This window comes from Lytechinus pictus, chromosome 5, assembly GCF_037042905.1.
Source record: "Lytechinus pictus isolate F3 Inbred chromosome 5, Lp3.0, whole genome shotgun sequence".
Lineage (NCBI taxonomy): Eukaryota > Metazoa > Echinodermata > Echinoidea > Temnopleuroida > Toxopneustidae > Lytechinus > Lytechinus pictus.
The window spans coordinates 11,070,874-11,090,580 of record NC_087249.1 but is presented as its reverse complement, the minus strand read 5'-3'; the positions used below and the strand labels follow the sequence as shown (position 1 = coordinate 11,090,580).

General features: G+C 38.0%; 1 protein-coding gene across 1 annotated transcript in view; it reads right to left on the bottom strand.

Annotated features, from left to right (window-relative positions):
* Positions 1-19,377, bottom strand: part of LOC129262439 (SCO-spondin-like) — a 63,253-nt gene extending 43,876 nt beyond the window's left edge. The window contains exons 1-14 of the mRNA XM_064099802.1: positions 18,355-19,377; positions 17,722-17,775; positions 16,449-16,592; positions 15,667-15,867; positions 14,350-14,526; positions 13,531-13,692; positions 12,721-12,888; positions 11,786-11,989; positions 10,361-10,588; positions 9,471-9,695; positions 7,233-7,460; positions 3,039-3,266; positions 1,993-2,223; positions 1,309-1,521 (exon numbers count right to left, since the gene is read on the bottom strand). Coding sequence (XP_063955872.1) covers positions 1,309-1,521; positions 1,993-2,223; positions 3,039-3,266; positions 7,233-7,460; positions 9,471-9,695; positions 10,361-10,588; positions 11,786-11,989; positions 12,721-12,888; positions 13,531-13,692; positions 14,350-14,526; positions 15,667-15,802 — 2,200 coding nt within the window. The 5' untranslated portion in view covers positions 15,803-15,867; positions 16,449-16,592; positions 17,722-17,775; positions 18,355-19,377. The remainder of the gene's footprint in view (positions 1-1,308; positions 1,522-1,992; positions 2,224-3,038; positions 3,267-7,232; positions 7,461-9,470; positions 9,696-10,360; positions 10,589-11,785; positions 11,990-12,720; positions 12,889-13,530; positions 13,693-14,349; positions 14,527-15,666; positions 15,868-16,448; positions 16,593-17,721; positions 17,776-18,354) is intronic.
* Between the last annotated feature and the right edge of the window lie 330 nt (positions 19,378-19,707).

The window sequence follows — 19,707 nt, the reverse complement described above, 5'->3', positions numbered from 1 at the left end:
TATACAAAATAATTCATAATGCATACAATATAAACATAATACATAATTTGAAGGAAAAAATGGTGTGGGCATATACTTCACATTTTGATAATAAAAAAGGAACATTAACAAAATTTAAATGAACGCAGGAGACCGCCATCGTGAGCGGTTAAGCTTGTAATTGATGGCGGCCTCATAAAAAGGGTTCGTGACTATGATTGGTATAATTACTGAACAAGTGGGTGCAATGCAGGTGCAGGTGCGGGTGCAGAAGATAGCTGTAGAATTTATATTTTTTATTTAATTTATAGTTGTAAATGAGGATTAATTTGAAGGTTGGGATGAATAAGATCGAATGATATTTCTTTTAACAGTTGATTTTAAAGAGTATAAAGTGGAACAAGATTTAATATTTTCTGCAAGATTATTCCAAATGTCTGGACCATGATGTCGAATTGATTTAGAGGTAATTAACAGTCTGGGGTTTGTGAGATGAAAGTTTCCAGATGTACGAGTTGGGTAGGTATGGACAGAACTATTGAACTTAAACATATCATCAAAAGACGAAGGGAGTAGGTTATTAATATACTTAAACATAATGATAGCTACTTGAAGAGTATACAAGTCGGCAACTTTTAGTGTTTTCTGTTTGAAAAATAATGGATCAGTGTGAGCCAAGTAATGAGATCCTGTACAAATGCGAACAACTCTCTTTTGTAATTTGAAAATAGAAGTCAGCTTTGTTGAGCCACAATTAGCCCAAACAACGTTACAATAAGTAATATACGGGAGTACTAAGGAATTGTACAATAGGAATAAAGTTTTAAGAGGCAAAATAAATTTTAACTTAGAAATAATTCCAATGCTTCTCGAAATACACATTGTAATATGGTGCAGATGCTCATTCCAAGAGCTAATCATTACAAAATCTGAAATTGTAATGTGATACACACAACAGAATGAATGATAAAATGCAAATCAGCAACTTTTGAATTGAAAATTAATTCTTTACAATTTCTTTTAACTCAAGTTAAATCGATATTTCATTTTTTCAAAGTATATGAATTAATAACAATTGCGAATTTGAGGAGCAAAAGAGATTATTTTGTTGTGTCAGTGCAAAAACGGCCTTATTACCACCCATACAATCCTCACATACATGTATGTGCAAAAATGCCCTTAGCAGTGCGAATAAGTGCATTGCATAATAAGGGCATTTCTGCACCATTGCAGTAAGCCAAAATGTTTTGCTAAGGGTTTTCTTGCACCAACACAACGAATTAGGACCCTATGTAAGGCGGGTTCCTCCGTGGGTTTTACAAGACTTACGCTCGCAGTCTGCACGAGCACCATGGACTTCCGTGTCTGGTTTGACGGCTCCAGTCTCTGTATCGGCACACCAGCAGAAAGTACCATTGCCCTCGTAACACTGCTCCAGAGCGTAGTAACCATCCTGGGTGCACTGGGGGATGAAGATGCCCTCTCGGTTCTCACTCTCCTCCATCTTCTTCCGTCTTTCACCCTCACAGGGTCGAGATTCATCTACCGAAACCAAAAACATAACCTCCCAACATTTATAAAAATGCAAGATCCGGACAACCAATGCCCAAGATTCAGGGGGCTGAATAAGGGACTATAAATTCTACTGTATATTGCAAGGACAGTTGAGGGGGTGGATACAAAGCCCCTTCCCGGTCTTATTAGGATTCAGCAGGAATCCCGCTATAATTTAAGGGGCTATGCGTCTTTTTCACAGTGACTTTCTAGTACTGCCCATTATGATGAAATGTGAGGATAATAACAATAATAATACCAGGTACTCAATTCTCATATAGCGCAAATTACAGTTAAGTCTCTTAACGCTTAGGATTGGTAATGAAAAGTTGATTTTTTTGGAATACCTGCAAAGGCTCTTCTGTGTTTAAATGGTTTCATGAGTTCATGCATGGTATGTTATTCATACCCAATGCTATTCATTGCCTTTCACTGAAGTACACTTGTAAAGTAACTCACCCTTAGGGCAACTGTCCTGGATAGCTCCATCCATCAACATTGGCAAGCAGGTATCACTGTCGGGTGAAAGCCTTATTGTATCACTGGGACAGAAACATCCTGGCTGACACATTAAGATGCATATCCGAGGCTCAGGATTCTCACAGGTCATTTCACATGGGGATCCGCACTCGTTATATACCAGGTCTCCAGTGCACAAGTTAAGCACCAGTTCAGGTTCAGGTTCAGTGTCTACGTGTTCAAATTTCATGTGTGGCAATCAATAATTTAAAACAATATTACATCAAATTAAAATAAATTTCATCTTGGTGATTAAAACTCATAGGAGCCTTTGTAGAGGGCTCGGAGTAATGGTCATGACACTAAAAATGTTAGAAAAATTATTGCCAATTTGATAATTCAATGGAGGTCATTTCCATAAAGTAATAATTTTTTGTGTACAGTGTATGCCTGACAGTACTCCATTATTCCACATTCTTATTTAACTGTATCATTTTGCTTAATATAATTGATAGCATTATAACTTTTTATGGTGAAGTAGAATACGAAGACAGATTTCGCATATAGGGTGTCAGAAATACTCAATAAAATGGCTATTATAAAAAAAAAATATTCGTGATTTTTAGGTTTTGAAAGTGTATCAAAAAGCTTGGAAGACAAAAAAATAACCTCAAATGAAATAACTTGCTCACATTTCATATATCATTTGTGACACTCAATAACCATTTTATATACATGCACAAGTATGTTTCATTTAAATGTGATTGAAAATTTGTTTAAGAAATGAACAAAATATCAATTCTTATCTAAGATAATTGAACTGAAATGGCATTTGACCTTGACCCAGTAACCTGAATCTATACTTATCTGACTTATGAAACCTATTAACAATTATATCCTTGTTTAAACATAATACTGACTGATGATTTCAAAATCATTTTTCAAAATCGATATTCAATTTTTTTGCAAAGTTATGGATTTGATGATTAAATATATGTTTTCCTATATGTGAATTTCATGCATTAAGTAAAAGTAAAATGACTAACCTTGACAACTAACTTGGAGACCTACATCCATTAAAATTGGAAAGCAAGTATCACTGTCGGTTGAACGTCTTACTGTGAAACCGGGACAGAAGCAGCCTGAGCGACACTCTTCGGTGCATATCTCTGGATCAGGATTATCGCAGGTCCTTTCACATCCTGATCCACACTCAGTATATACCAGGTCTCCAGGACACACATTAAGCACCAGTATAGGTTCAGGTTCGGAGTCTACGCATACAAATTAAAATGGCTAAAATTATGCATACAAAAATATATTTGTGTGATTTTTAGGTTTTGAAAGTATATCAAAAAATTAGAAAAAAAACCATTGTGAGAGTAACAAATGAGAAACTCATTAAAAATTGACACATTTTGGCGATGAAAAAATATCCTTGTATATTAGATAGGCAGGCCTCTCGATTAACTTTAATTTTTGGAAGTCAGCCGGGCACCCTGGACTGAACTTTAGGTGGTCATCACATGCATATTGAAAATATTGTATCATGACAAATTGTAAAGTATCAACTCTGTATGTGTAAGTTTGCTGCGAAACACTACATTACTGGTGGAACCTTTCTGTGGATTAAAAAGGACAAACTCATGCCTTTGTTTCAAAGGAGATAAAAAAAAATTACTCATGATCCTTTTCACACCTTTGTTTTAGTTGAGACTTGTTCATTTTTAGACTTAAAGTTAGAGGTACGTTTTAAAATGAACAAGGGTCAATGAAATTTCTTGAAATAAAGGCACAACACCCTCACCAACACTGAGGGAAACCATGCATAATAAAATGAATACAACTTCACCAAACTGAAATTGGAAAGAACATCGTTTCTCTTTCTCTCTGTCCATGTTTCTCTCTCTGTGTGTGTAACTGTCTCTCTCTGTCCCTGTCCCTTTTTCTCTGTCACTCTCTCTAAGGTAAACTCTGAGTCTCTGTGCTTAATTTGTTTTCTTTTAATGCATGATATCCTGTACTCATAGTTTGTTTTTGGATATCATATTAGTATTTTAATTTTGCATTGTGTAATTATATAATTATTTATGATGTTTATGTAATTTTTATATTTTTGATATGTAAAAGATTCCACAATTCAGCCTCTGGCTGCGAAAGAAATTATAGCAACTTTTTATGAAATGGGCCCCAGAAGTATACATTACAGAAAGAGTGGGAACAAAACCACAAGTGTTTTGGATGAGGCAAAACATAAACAAGAGATCATGTCGTTTGGGCCTGGGACAAATGTCATTTTTGCCATTCGATTATTTCCTGAAAAACAATCGAATGATTCGATTGTTCGTCGGGAATCACGTCTTCTAAAATGCAAAAGTTGACCTAGTTATTAGTGACCAAAAATGCAGAAAATCTACAACTCTCAATGCCACACTTATACAACTGGACCTCACTGCATTGAACATCAAGGGTCTGTTTCTCACAAATGAAAGTATGACTATTTATTCCCCCTTTGATTTCTTTGACTATGTCCAAAGAAATTACATGAAATAACTTTCAGTTTGTTTCAATTAAAAAAAAATTCCTGAATCAATGCTTCTATACACCCCCGCATATGAATGAATCAGTCCAGATCATTGTTCACAGCTCAGTCCAAAGTCCAATTACGTCTTTTTTGTCTCTAATTCACAGTAAACAATTCATTCACGTCGTATTCTTGTGACAGAGACACCTTTTTTGGGGGAAAAATTCTTCCCTTGCCTACGCGCCATACCCAAGCTTGTTGCACTGCCCACGATGCTACACACTGTATTTAAAAAACAAGTAATTGCAAAATATTATTTAATTAAAAAATCGAAATTCCTAAGTTCCAAATTAAATTTTTTGATAATTTGAACCTATAACTGGGTCTATATTTGGAGACAAGTCGAGACATGGAATGAATAGGCGAAGGGTACGTGTTGGAATGTTATTTTTAGGCCTCTGGGGAAAATTGGTGTGCCTGTGTATGGGGGAGGGGGGTAATACAGATTGCTTTGCTTTGTTTTGAAACATGAAAGGATTCCCGCATTCAGTGATTCCAACCCCCTATCTTTCTCCTCCCCCTCTCTCTCTCTCTCACACACCCACACACGCACACAGATGGGGAGGGGTTGATATTTTTTCTCTGAAGTCATGACCTTTTCTGATAATAAAATGGTCACACGCGCGCGCTTGAAAGCAACTCCCATCAGTGGAGCGCTGGCCAATCACAGATCAGCAATTAGCTGTTCTGTGTGTTCTATTTTAAGACGCACATGTACACTGTGTATCGAGGGGAAGGCCGGATGGGTTAAAATTTATTCGGAGCTCTTTGAAGTTGGTGTTTAACAGTGAATACAATACAGTCATTGTTCATTTTTTTGACAAATTGCCTCTGTATCATTTTCAAACCTGCATCAAGTATTTTTAATGCAATTGTTATCATTGTTGTAAGCACTTAAGCAACAAAATATGAGTTTAAACGCTCTGCATGAGAGAGGTTTCATTCGTTTTAGACCTACTCATTTTCGGTTTTCTACATTTATTTTTTCTGGTGGTCAGCCCGGGCACTATTACCCGACTTTTAGGGTGCCCGACGCAGCTTTAGGCGGTCAATTGCCCCCGGACCGCCACCAATTTCGAGCCCTGGATAGGTAAAAACATGTACTTAACAAGTACTGTCATGATCATATTGCTACTTTAGGAAAGTTAACATTTAATTGAGAAATTTATTAAAAATAGAGAACAAACCCACGTTCATTTGATAATTAAAGCCTAAATTTGTTGACCTCAGATGACTTTTGAAATTGACTAAGAAACTTAGTTCATTTCATATTATTTGTGATACTCAATAGCCATTTATCATATGCATGTACATGTATGTATCATTTAATTTAATGTGATTGAAATATTTGTTAAATTCTTATCTTATAGAAAACTGAACTGAAATGGCATTTGACCTTGACCCAGTAACCTGAATCTATACTAATCTGATTTATGAAACCTATTAACCATTATATCCTTGTTTAAACATGATACTGACTGATTATTTCAAAACTAATTTGCAAATTTGAAGTTCAATTATTTGCAAAGTTATGGATTTTAAGTTGATTGTTAAATACCGTAAGTAACGGACTATAAACCGCACCCGTGGATTAACCGCACCCCCAACTTTGGACTAAAAAAAAAAAAAAATCCTCACATTTACATGTACATGCATATTTGAGGTGCGAAGAAACAAAAACTAAGTTAAAGATTTCAAAGTATCCAAAGAGATTACCGGTATGCGGAAATCTGCTGTTCTTGATCAATTCATCTACAAAAGTTAGCAAGAAAGAAAGGTCCCGACAATATTGGCCACTTACACACTCACAGTGTACACACACACAGCACTGCCGTTCTTGTACATTGCAAACAACGATACGGTACCAGTACATCTTATCAAATTATGATCTGTGTCTTTCCCGGCGTAGGAGGAAGAAACATTCACATTTCTTGCATCACAACCTCACAATCACTTTCAAAATTTGTCTAGCATACGATGTCTTAGCATGAATTTTGGATACGGGATTACAGGAAGGTTCAAGAAACAAAGAAATTTGCATTTTTTCCAGTTGTTTTTACGGCTTCGTGCCGTCTCTCTCGTGCGTGGTGTACATGGTATCTTATGAAAAGCAAACGGGAAAGAAAAAATAAGCTGGCGCGAAACGGGACTTTGGAGGGAGGGGTTAAAATGAATAGCGCCAGCTTAAGTCGCAATATAACCACAATACAACGCAAGCTCTCATCTCACTCAACTCTCGCTCAGCTGTGACAAAATATTACCGAGTATGCTTGGCGTCTCTTTGAACTTAGCCAGGGAACTTCGCTACTTTGAATCGAGAATAAAGTCGAAATTAGTGTCATGAAGGTGGGTGCGTTTGTTATGGACAATATTTGATTAAGATCGTAATAATCGCTTCCCATTACCCGCGGCTCATACCCCTCTAAACAACATTGCCCTGGGCGGCTACGCCCGGCCACTCGATGTGTTGTGAACTGGCAGACGTCTTACATGTTCGGGAGGGGTTACGACGGGCTGGCTCAGACCCGTCACCGTGGATAAACCGCACCCCCGGCTTTTACTTCTATCCCGCCGAGAAAAAGGTGCGGTTAATAGACCATTACTTACGGTATATATTTTCCTCTGTGAAATTCATGAATGCAGTAAAGTGACTAACCTTGACAACTAACTTGGAGACCTACATCCATTAAAATTGGAAAGCAAGTGTCACTGTCCGTTGAACGTCTTACTGTGAAACCTGGACAGAAGCAGCCTGAGCGACACTCTTCGGTGCACATCTCTGGATCAGGATTATCGCAGGTCCTTTCACATCCTGATCCACACTCAGTATATACCAGGTCTCCAGGACACAAGTTAATCAACGGAGGAGCTTCTGGTCCAGTTTCTACAAATACAGATATCATGTGTGACAATGAATCATTTGAAACAATATTTCATCAAATCTATCTACATATCTGCAAATTGGATATCAGCGTATAATAATTTGAAAGGTGAAAAACAAGGAAAAAAAATGTCATGATCACGTTTCACCTTTAGCAAAATGAACAATTCATTTATAAAATTAAGATCAAATCTTAGATTTGTTGACCTCAAATGAATTTTAACCTAGACTAAGAGACTTTCATTCAATTTATATCATTTGTGGTATTCAATAACCATCTCATAGGCATGTATATATACATTTCATTCAATGTGATAAAAACATTTTTATTAAATAATGAGCAAGATGATTAAGAAACTTAGTTCATTTCATATTATTTGTGATACTCAATAACCATTCCATATGCATGTACATGCATGTATAATCTAATTTAATGTGATTGAAATATTTGTTAAATAATGAACAAAATATCAATTCTTATCCAAGATAATTGATCTGAAATGACCTTTTTGACCTTGACCCAGAGTACCTAAAATGAATATACAAATATTCAATGTTAATGAGATGCAATCGTTCCAAATATTGCTCGAGCATGCAAGTTGATTGAGTCTATTTAGGGGATGCGAAGCAGAGTTGAATAGACTACTTCAACTGGCAAGGTAATAATATTAGAAGGGTCGCAAAAATGACAAAACATTGTATATTCGTTTTAAACAACACATGATTTGTAAAAATAGTCTAACTAGACCAAATAACCTAAATAGATCGAATGTTAGACCTATGTAAGGACCGGGGGGTGTTTCATGAAGGACTTGTCAGACGTTTTATCCGACAAGTCCTGTTTTATCCGACAGTTACCATAGTAACAGTGGCTCTCGGCCAATCAGAATCAAGGAAAGATGTCAGATCTAACAACTTGTCGGACAAAAATGTTGATGAAACGCTCCCCAGGAGTGTATGTAGGACTATGAATCCAGTACTATTGCTAAATACTTTCCTACCTGCACTTGGTGTACTTAGCGCAGTGATTCAGATACCTGCATGGCACATTTATCCAATCAACTGTCAAAGATCCATTTATGTGTTGTATAAACTTGTCTAATTTATGAAACTTGTTAACCATTATATCCATGTCTTATTAAAATAATACTGATTATTTCAAAATCATATTGCAAAATCAAAATACAGTTCATGTTAGCTCTCATGTGATTTACACACTGATGATTAAAATACACGTTTTCATGATATTCAGGATAGTAAAGCAGATGGCACAATCTGAGATGGATGGACCCAACATGCGTCAAGGATGAGAATGGAAACATTGTCACTAAGGATATATACTGCAGTTAAGTATGGAGGAGTTACATAGAGCACCTCATGTAGGTGAAAACTCTTGGGACAGGCATACTGAGTGCAACGTAGGAGAGCATCCATGATGTCTTATCTCACAGGCCAAGACTGCAGCAAAACATTTATCTGTAAGAGATGCCAGGACATGATGCCACAGAGAGGTACCGATGACTTTGGAAAAGGACTTGAGCTCCAGGGCAGGAAGTTTGAAGCTGTAGATACGTTTCGCTACCTTGGTGATATGTGAGCTTCCAAAGGAGGTGGGTCAGCATCTGTGACTGTAAGGATCTTCACAGTGCCTGGAAGAAGGTTCATGAACCCCCTCTCTACCTCACCTCGAGGGCAGCCCCACTTAAGGTAAAAGGAAGTGTATAATGCTTGTGTGCGGAAATGCATGACCCATGGTGGTGAGGCATATAGTCGACAAAATCAACCAGCGTGGAGTGAATTGAAAAGGCCGAGATGAGGATGGAGTTGGATGGACCTACTGGGCATTACTAAGTGAGAGAAAGAGAAACAAAGACCTTCGCCAGTCTATGGGCCTTGAAAAATCACCACCCACATTGACACAAACGACAGGAAACTATGGAAGGGTGCCATTGACAAAATGAATAGTCCAAACCAACAAATTGGGACAAACAGACGCGGATGATGAGAACTGACCTGGGCAACTTGTCTGTATAGGTGCATCCATTAAAATTGGAAAGCAGGTATCACTGTCTGGTGAAAGCCTAATTTTGTCACCAGGACAGAAACATCCTCCGCGACACTCTTCGGTGCATTCAGCGAAAGGATTTTCACAGGTTCTTTCACATGCTGATCCACACTTGTTATATACCAGGTCTCCAAGACACATTATAAGAGGCACCACAATTACAGGTTCAGATTCTACACATACAAATATAATTTGCAATAATAAATCATGTGACACTGCATTTCATGAAATTAATACAAAATTCCTCTTGGTTAAGTACAACTAGAATACACTACATTCTCAACTGCATGCAGTCGAAAGTCATGCCTCCGCAATTGTTTATAACTTCAATAATTAAAATGACCTCTGTGACCTTTGACCTCATGGCCCCAAAATTTGATCACCAATATACATTCATAAAGCAAGATTGAAGAAGATCCCTTTTATAGTACATGTACTTAAGTCATCCTAGATAAGTGACCTTTAACCTCAAGATAACCGGTGTGTTGGCTCATTTGGTAGAACATCCGTGTCACAACTGGGAGTTGCTACTACCCTGTTTGACGTTCAAAGATTAAAGGGATATAGCCTCGTCGATCTGGGGCTGCACAGTGGCTGCCGGGCCCACGATCAGTTGAGCAAAAGCAAATTTTCAGAGTATTTCATTTCATGTCTATTTCAAACATAAAATATGAATTTTCATTTTCATTCATCTTTAAATATAATCAGAATATTGTCACTCCCAAATTGCATTGATAAATGCATTTGGCATGGGAGAATCGAACCCCAAGCCTTTTCAGGGTTAAGCTGGAAGACCACATTCCTCTGTGCAATTTATGGATGAAGTATGATGACTCACCTGGGCAACTATCCTGGATAGCTGCATCCATTAAAATTGGCAAGCATGTATCACTGTCCGGTGAAAGCCTTATTGTATCACTGGGACAGAAACATCCTTGGCGACACATTTTGATGCACATCCGAGGCTCTGGATTCTCACAGGTCATTTCACATGGGGATCCACACTCGTTATATACCAGGTCTCCAGGACACAAGTTAAGCACCAGTTCAGGTTCAGGTTCGGAGTCTACGCGTTCAAATTTCATGTGTGACAATCAATAATTTGAAACAATATTACATCAAATTAAAATAAATTTCATCTTGGTTATTAAAACTCATAGGAGCCTTTGTAATGGGCTCGGAGCAATGGTCATGACACTAAAAATGTTAGAAAAATTATTGCCAATTTGATAATTCAATGGAGGTCATTTCCATAAAGTAATAATTTTTTGTGTACAGTGTATGCCTGACAGTACTCCATTATTCCACATTCTTATTTAACTGTATCATTTTGCTTAATATAATTGATAGCATTATAACTTTTTATGGTGAAGTAGAATACGGAGACAGGTTTTGCATATAGGGTGTCAGAAATACTCAATAAAATGGCTATTATAAAAAAAAAAATTGTGATTTTTAGAATTTGAAAGAGTATCAAAAAGCTTGGATGACAAAAAAAAAAAACCTTTGTGAGAGAAACAAATTAAAAACTCATTAAAAATTGACAGATTTTGGCAATGAATAAATATCATTGTATAACAATTAGATAGGTAAAAACAAGTACTAAACAATTACTGTCATTATCATGTTGCTACTTTAGGAAAGTGAACATTTAATTGAGATATTCATTAAAAATTGAGAAAAAAACACATTCCTTTGATAATTAAATCCTAAATTAGGTCCCTGAGGTTCAGGTCCTACACATAACAATTCATGAAATGATTTAAAGACTTATTCTATCATCAATTTATCAAAGTTGTATTTTCACTTCATTGAATGGAATTACATGTAGATGTTTAAATTGTGTGCTCATCTGAGAGTAAATATATGTCCTTGGGTATTTCCAGTCTTACAAAAAAATGCCAAGGGGAGGGGGCTGAATCAGCCCCCCCCCTCCCCAGAGGACTTATTAGGGATTACACACAACCAGTGACACTTTTTCACTTGCTAAATTTCTATCTCCCATGTATCTGACTTAAAATTTGAGCATTATGTCCCACTTGTACCTAACGTTATGATCAGTATTATGAAACACCCCCTGCACTCTGAATAAGACAATGCTGCAGAAGCTATGACTGAAAAGATTAGGAAATAATTTGGGTTTAAGTCTTAACCCTTTAATCAACATTTAGTTTCAATATAACACACATTTCTAATAGACCCAACCCAAGATAGGCCTATCTCAGGCTTCAAGGTCAAAGGTTAAATAAATAGAAAAATTCACCTGGGTTTGGCGGAAGACAAAATGAGACATCTGGAAAGCAAAAGTGGCTATTCTCAGACTCTCGGATAGTGCCTTCGGGGCAGTAGCAGCCGATACCACACTCTCTGGTACATGGTCGTGGATTGGGGTTGTCACAGGTAAGCTCACATGTCACCGCACATCTGTTGAATACCAGATCACCACTGCACTGAGGAGGACCCAGGTCTACAGAAATAGATTAAATGGAAGAAAATGAAATCAAGACATCGCTCAGGATTGTTCAAAAAGTTGAAGTCTCCAGAAAACTTTCTGGACCACAAGGTTCAGGGTTCAAATCCCACTTGTGTCCTTTGGGAAGGTTTCTCTAAATTTGCTACTCTCCACCCAGGGTAGGGTAGTAAATGGAAACACATTTAAAAGGAATTCCTTGAAAGCTTGCACACCCAATCAGGGTAGCCACGGTAAAGCCAGAGTAATTGTACACAAATGATGGTGTACATTATCACTTCCAAGTGGCTTTTCATACCAGCCCTACCATTACTCCGAGGGCTTGGCTGAGAGGAGATAGAAGGGCCGGTCAGAAGCACAGAGAAAGTAATGATTTCTCCCATCATCCGAATACAGAGCAGTCCATACTTATTTCATATACCTCATCGTTAATCACAGAACTCTAGACATAAGGGTTACAATATACCTGTATCAATTTTATGACCACTAGTGTAACTCTAATCTAAGTTGATTCGCCAAATCACTTTCTAATTTAAACAAGTTTCACTGCTGCTCCTTGACCGGTACGCAGGCATGGCCAGTGCGCCGGTGGGTGTTTTTTTCATTGATATGAAGGTATCCACACACATATCTCATCTTGAATTGGATTTTTTTAAACTGCATATTCATAGATTTAATATGAATGATCAACAGAGGCTTATAAGGCAGAGAGAGAAGAAGTCTCTTACTCGGTGCCAATGGAATAGCCGGTGTGCAGTGGTATCCACAGGCGCTTACGCAACACCTCTCTGACGTGGCACAATTGCCATCGTGAAGACACAGAGGATTGTCACAAGCGCCCTCTGCCTCTATGGAAGGGCACTGGCCAAGGTGGACCTCTGGAGGAGGTGGTAGGGCTATACCACAAAAGAAAGAAATCATCACATCGGGCACTCACAGCAATACAAACAGTGGTCAAATGATTAATAAATGATACAAAACATCTAAGGAAACATTGAAAAAGCAAACGATGTAAACAACTGTTTGACACTTTTTATAGATTTCCTTTAATTTTAGCACAGTCTTAGACCATGGATTAAAACTAGAGCCAAGAATACGGAGCATTACGGTATGTAAAACATCACCATGGCCCTGCTGCATGAAACTGATCATTATGGTAACTTTGCCTTTGAAATGGTGACTACCATGGTAACAATGCTCAACAACCAATCCGATTCAAGGGTTTCATGGAAATTACCATTGGATAGTAAAGTTAACATCAATGTATTTTTTATGGAATGGGGCCCTGATCAGCATTTATTCTTTTTTTGGCAAAAATCATAGTTTTGGTCTTTGCTGCATTTTCTTTTTTTTAACAAAAAAAGTGGCAATTTCTGTGGGGAAAAAAAAAAATTTAGATTTTCATTCCATTGTCTTAAAAAAGGCCACTTGATTGTTTGGAAATATGGTCCAAGATGGGTGACACAACATTTGCTCTTGCAATAGTTTTTTTGGGCATTTTTACTGTAATAGATAAGATGAATGAAACCTGGACATACCGATTACAGGGATGGTGCAGCGAGATCCGCAGTCAGCTTCGCAGCACTTCTCATTATCAAAGCAATCTCCATCAGACAAACATTCTTGACCATCACAGTTTACACCCAACGTTGGACACGAGCCGAATCGGGGCTTGACACCAGGTACGACCACAGGAGGCTCTGCAAGAACAACAATCACTGAATCAACAACCACTGATATGTTGAGGTACCCAAGCTATCCATTTGGCACTGTGTGTGCGTCTCTCTTTTAATTGAAGAGAATCACGGGCATCATATGCAGTGATTACTCAATTTTAAAGAAAGCATCACAACATGAAATAAATATATTGTTCAACAATTAAAGGGATTTTGCAATGTGGATCGGGTGCTGCACAGTGACTGCAAGATCCGCAATCAATGGGGCAAAATTAGTATTTCTTATTTCAGATTTCTATTTCCGAACAAAACAGGAACAAACACTAAGCTATTAGTCTTAAACTCTCTACGACGAAAAAAACTAATAATCAAGATTCCAGGTATCTAAAACCCTCCAATATCCCAAGAAAAATATGAAAAAATGAAGTGGCAAACTAACCCCAAATAAACAACTTGCAGGTAGTACAAGACACATCAGATTGTAAATTGCAGCTTTGGTTTGATTTTAATCAAACTCAATTCTTTGAAGAAACACCCATTACTCCAATTTACCGATTATCTGCGGAAGAACACTTATGGATTTGCAGAGCTGGCTCACAGCGGAGTCCTATATATCATACTTGAATCTTTGAGAAACACCAATTGCCCAGAATTACTGATTATCAGGGGATTGCGACTTACGGATTTGAGGAGCTGGCATACAGCGGAGTCCTTCTGCACATGACGCACTTGAGCAACACTTTTCTCCTGGTCCACATTCTCCGTCGTGGATGCAAAGCGCCCCATCGCACATAGGGGTAGCGCCAACGTCACCCGGGCAGACACCTGGGTGAATCTCAGGAGGAATCAGACCTGTATCTGGGACAAAATGAAATCATCCAAAAGGGACAAAGGAGATAACGATAAAAATAGACGGATGGATTAACTGGTGGCTCGATGGATATATTATAACTTGGATGTACACACATAAGCAACAGACAAATGACTTTAGAGTCTCCTCATTCTTCTGGTATAACTTCGGAGACTCCTTATTCACGAGTATGAATTTCAAAAAGAAAAGTCACATGATTAAAAGGTTCAATATTTGGTCTTTAGTCTGATACATCAATCACAGAAAATGATAAAAATAACAAAAATCTGTCTGTTTGAAATAATGTTTGTACTGCCATGATTTCAAAACGTATTTTCACGGATTCCTCAATGTAATGTACTAGCTACTGCAGATTAACAAAAGATTTTATGCATGACTGATCGTCAACAAAGAGGAGTTGGGTATTCTGTCAAACATCTTCATTTCATAAAATTATTGGAATTCAAGCGTCATATTTCACATAAACAGAAATTTGTTATTATCTGTCCATTTCAGTGAAACCGTACATAACAAAATTGTTGAAATAAACTGTAGCCCTTGTGTAACGTAGTACGTAAATAACTTCCCATTATCCTTTCAGTCATTCACGTTTAATTGTATACAACACCCCCCATGACATCTGAGAGAACCAGATTCTTAATTGACGTATCTACTTCAACTTAATTTGGAACTATGTTGATGTGAGAACTGTTGCTTATTATTGACATTGCTTCATCGAAATGCTTCATTATTGAACTTTCTCCACCTTTTTGCATTTGATTTGAATCAAAAGATAAAAATTAAAGAAGCATGCTACTGGAAATTTAATAAAAAATGGATGTACAATAAGAAAGTTATGACATTTTAAAGTTTCGCTTATTTTTCACATAGCTGTTATATGCACAGCTTGGTGATATGCAAATGAGAGAGTCAATGATGTACCTCACTCACTATTTCTTTTGTTTTCTATTTGAATTATACAATATTTCATTTTTAAAAGATTTGATAACGGACCCTTTCGTTTGAACCACAATATATTAAATATATGATAAAACAAGACGGAGCTCAAAACTAAAAGGTGTGAGCCCGTCTTCACGGAAGAGCATGTGTCCAGATTGTAATGCTTATGGCAGTCCAAAGTTACTTACGGATTTGAGGAGCTGACATGCAACGAGACTCTGTACCACCACACATCATATCAAAACAGCACTTCTGGTCGCCACGGCAATCGCCATCATTGAGGCAGGTTGCTCCATTGCACAGTGAACTTCCTTCGAATACCATCGGACAGATACCAGGATGCTCTATTGCATCTCCGCGTGAGACAGGGTCAACAGGTTCCTTAAAATCTGCGGTAGGAAGCATAAGTTTGAAAATAACACTGAAATATATATAGTTAAGGAACTCTACCTATTCAAAGTCCCTTGTCACATCGTTCCGTGCAAGTTTTGAGCTTGTTCAAAACTTTTCTGCTTCTTCGGGCAATTGCGTGTGAGATAGGTGCCAGATAGCGTCAGTGAAAAAATATGTATGGCCGCCAGAGGAGGTGGTTGGAACTATAGTTCCCGAAGTGACTCGCTGGAATGCGACAATTTCCCTGAGAGGCACAGATGTTACGCCTCATATCGAGTGCTCTCTTGGATCATTATGATAATGTATTGTGAATATCAAAACAGGTCAAGTAATTGAATTATGAAATTTATTTGCCGCTATTGGTGAGTGCCTGGTAGACAAACTGAATCATGTGACCTGCAAGTTTCTCCTCGTGATATAGCTGATTGGGGTGTACATCTGGATCACTACAACAGGGTTTCCACCCTATTCCTTTACAACTCGTGTAGAGGGATCTTAAAGTACAAAGGTGCCAAGTTTCCCCTACATGGGACTTCCATTTAACATCCTATCCAAGGGACAGAGATGGCACACTCACCAATGGGAACAAGCACGCACTGCTTTCCACAGCTTCTTTGACAGCATTTCTTTGGACCTTCGCAATCCTCGTCACCTCGACATGGTGAACCACCGCAGATGCCGAATTCCTCTTCATTTACTGGGCAGGTTCCGGGCTTGATCCCTGACGAGGATAAAACCAAGTAACTCTTCATGAGAGTGATCAACAAATACTTGATGCATGTAACAGTATTCCCCTCCCCACCCCAGTTTTCAAGTTGCAGAAAATTGAAACAAAAATTGACTGACAAGATAGAGGTGGCTTAATTCAGCTAGTCCCTTTAATAGAACGCCCAACATTATCATTCAACTAAAAAAAAAACAATTTAATACAAGATTAGTGCAGATCTTTGCAAACAAGAAACATTTTTTATGTTGAAAAAAAAAATAGATCTGACAAAAGGTCAAAGGAATGGTGTTCATACATGTATCTATATGTATCATAAAATAGCGAGTTATGGCTGGATCAGGCCATTCCTCTGATTGTATAAATCTGCTTTTCTAGATTAAGTCAATACAGGACCATCAACTAGTGTAGGTTAATTGTATTCCAGCATGATAAGTGTGGACTCCCTTTGGATGTTGGTTTGATTAAAGATGAACTTTGATAGATAAGGCATGTCAAAAAAGAGTGGAGTTGACCATCAATATATTCCTTTGCAAGCCTTCAAGTTCAAGAAACTTACTGATTTTTCAATTTAATATCAAGTTCCAAATGCCTCTTTAACAGTTTGCAACAACACTCGCAATAATTCATCAATCAATAAATTAATCGGTCATTACCGGTCCCACAATAATTTATTTCCGTCATTATATCTTGGGAGTCTCTCGGCCGACAGTGAGTGAGAGTGATATGACAAGGCTTGTAACTGAAACCATGAAATTCAAAATATATGGATTTAAATAGATTTAATAATGATTGCAAGAGGCCGGTTCGTAGGTTAAGAGCAACTTTAAGAACGACTGGTGAACCTTTCTTATGCGCTAAACCATCGCCGATGAACATACCATTTACCACAAGAAAGGATCACCAGTCGTTCTTAAAATTGCTCTTATCTTACGAACAGCTTTATGAAACACCCACCCGGAGTGTTTCAAGAAGCATCTTATCAGTGCTTTCCACTGACTAATTTGCTCTGAGCCAATCAGATGCAAGGATTTCAGTAGCTTATAACACCTGTTAGTAAAAAATCACTGGCAAAAGTCTGCATGAAATGCTCCCCTCTCTAATTTCCACTAATTTTTTTTCTTACCTCCATAATCAATGATCGGTCTATCATGTCCATCAAATCCTCCTCCTCCTCCTCCTGAAATGAAGTTTTGGAAAGAATGATGAGAATAACATCAGAAATTATTTTGTGAAAATGAGGCACAACTAGAAATTATTGAGAATGGCTGTCAGAGAGGGTGGAAAATGTGCAGAACATACATAAAGATGAAGAGCTGAATATACAAGTATTAAAATGAAGAGTTATAATGATGGAGCCATGCTAAGAAACTCCCCCCCCCCCAAAAAAAAAAAATACAATCCCTCCTACATTTCTTACACAGTGTAGGCATATCAACCATACATTCAGTAGTCTAATTCCCCTGTTGTATGTGTAATTAATCTTGAAGTGACACCGATCACAACCTTCCAGAAATTACTAATTCTTTAATAGTTTAACTGTAAGCACACATCACTTATTTGTAATTAGGCAGTGCCAAAATCTGTACATCATATCGCACCTAACCTTGACATTGAAATAAAAGTACGAGACCATAATGGGTGAAGGATCAAAGGACTGGGAGATTATTACCCTCCATCTGAAATCAAGAATCCACTTTTTAATCTACACTGTATGACTGAGCTTTTTCTTTAACCACCACATGCGCCGTAGACATACCTTGATGAAGAGTACCATTTGTTCTTTTTGGTACATCAACTACCCCTGGATTTGATGAACTAGTTACATTACTGTGTGTTTCTGAAGCACTGCTGGCTGAATCGGTTGCATTACTCAGTGCTTCTGTTCCATTGCTGGGTGCAAATGTTTTATTAAAGAGTCCTGTCTCGCTACTAGGTGCTTCCGTTGCATTACTTGGGGCTTCTTGTACAGTATTTGGTACTTCTGTTCGATTACTATGTGTATCAGTGTCATTATTACCTGATTCTGCTCCACTGCTGGGTGCTACTGTAACATTCTTAGCCGTTTCTGTGGCATTGCTTGACGCATCTTTTACACCACTAGGTGCTTCTGTTCTATTGCTGGACGCTTCTGTGACATTCTTAGCTGTTTCTGTAGCATTGATAGATGCATCTTTTACACCGCTAGGTGCTTCTGTTCTATTGCTGGACGCTTCTGTGACATTCTGAGCTGTTTCTGTGGCATTGCTTGATGCATCGTTTACACCACTAGGTGCTTCTGTTCTATTGCTGAGCGCTTCTGTGACGTTCTTAGCTGTTTCTGTGGCATTGCTAGATGGATCTTTTACACCACTAGGTGCGTCTGTTCTATTGCTGGGTGCCTCTGTAAAATTCCTGGCTGTTTCTGTAGCATTGCTTGACGCATCTTTTTCACCACTTGGTGTTTCTGTCCTATTGCTGGGAACTTCTGTGTCATTACTAGATTCTTCAGTTCTATTGCTGGGTGCTTCCGTAACATTCTTAGCTGTTCCTGTAGCATTGCTAGATGCATCTTTTACACCTCTAGGTGCGTCTGTTCTATTGCCGGGTGCCTCTGTAACATTCTTAGCAGTTTCTGTAGCATTGCTTGATGCATGCTTTACACTGCTAGGCGCTTCTGTCACATTCTTATGTACTTCTGTTGCATTGCTTGTTGCACCTGTTGCATTACCTGGTGCATCTGCCGTCTCAAGACCAATCCCCTGAGGGGCCCGTGTCGCGTTGGGTGTCTGCTCCACCTCTGTTCACACAACGATAACGAATTGCCATGAATGTTAGGGACAATATGGCAAGTGATTGTGAATACCTTTTAACACCTGGGCTGTGGGTCCCAAGCTGTTTCATAAAACTCTGTTTATAAATGAATTTGCAATAGCAGTTCACAAATACTGAATTCATTTCAATTTGATTGGCTTGATATTTAATTTTTCTTTATGAAACTGGACCCCAATCTACTTTACCTGATATACGCACCACCTTCACTGTTCAATCATCTCATGACATACACCACCAACAAATCTTCACACCGTGAAAATGCACTAATAACCAATCCACACCTCAATCAAATGAACAT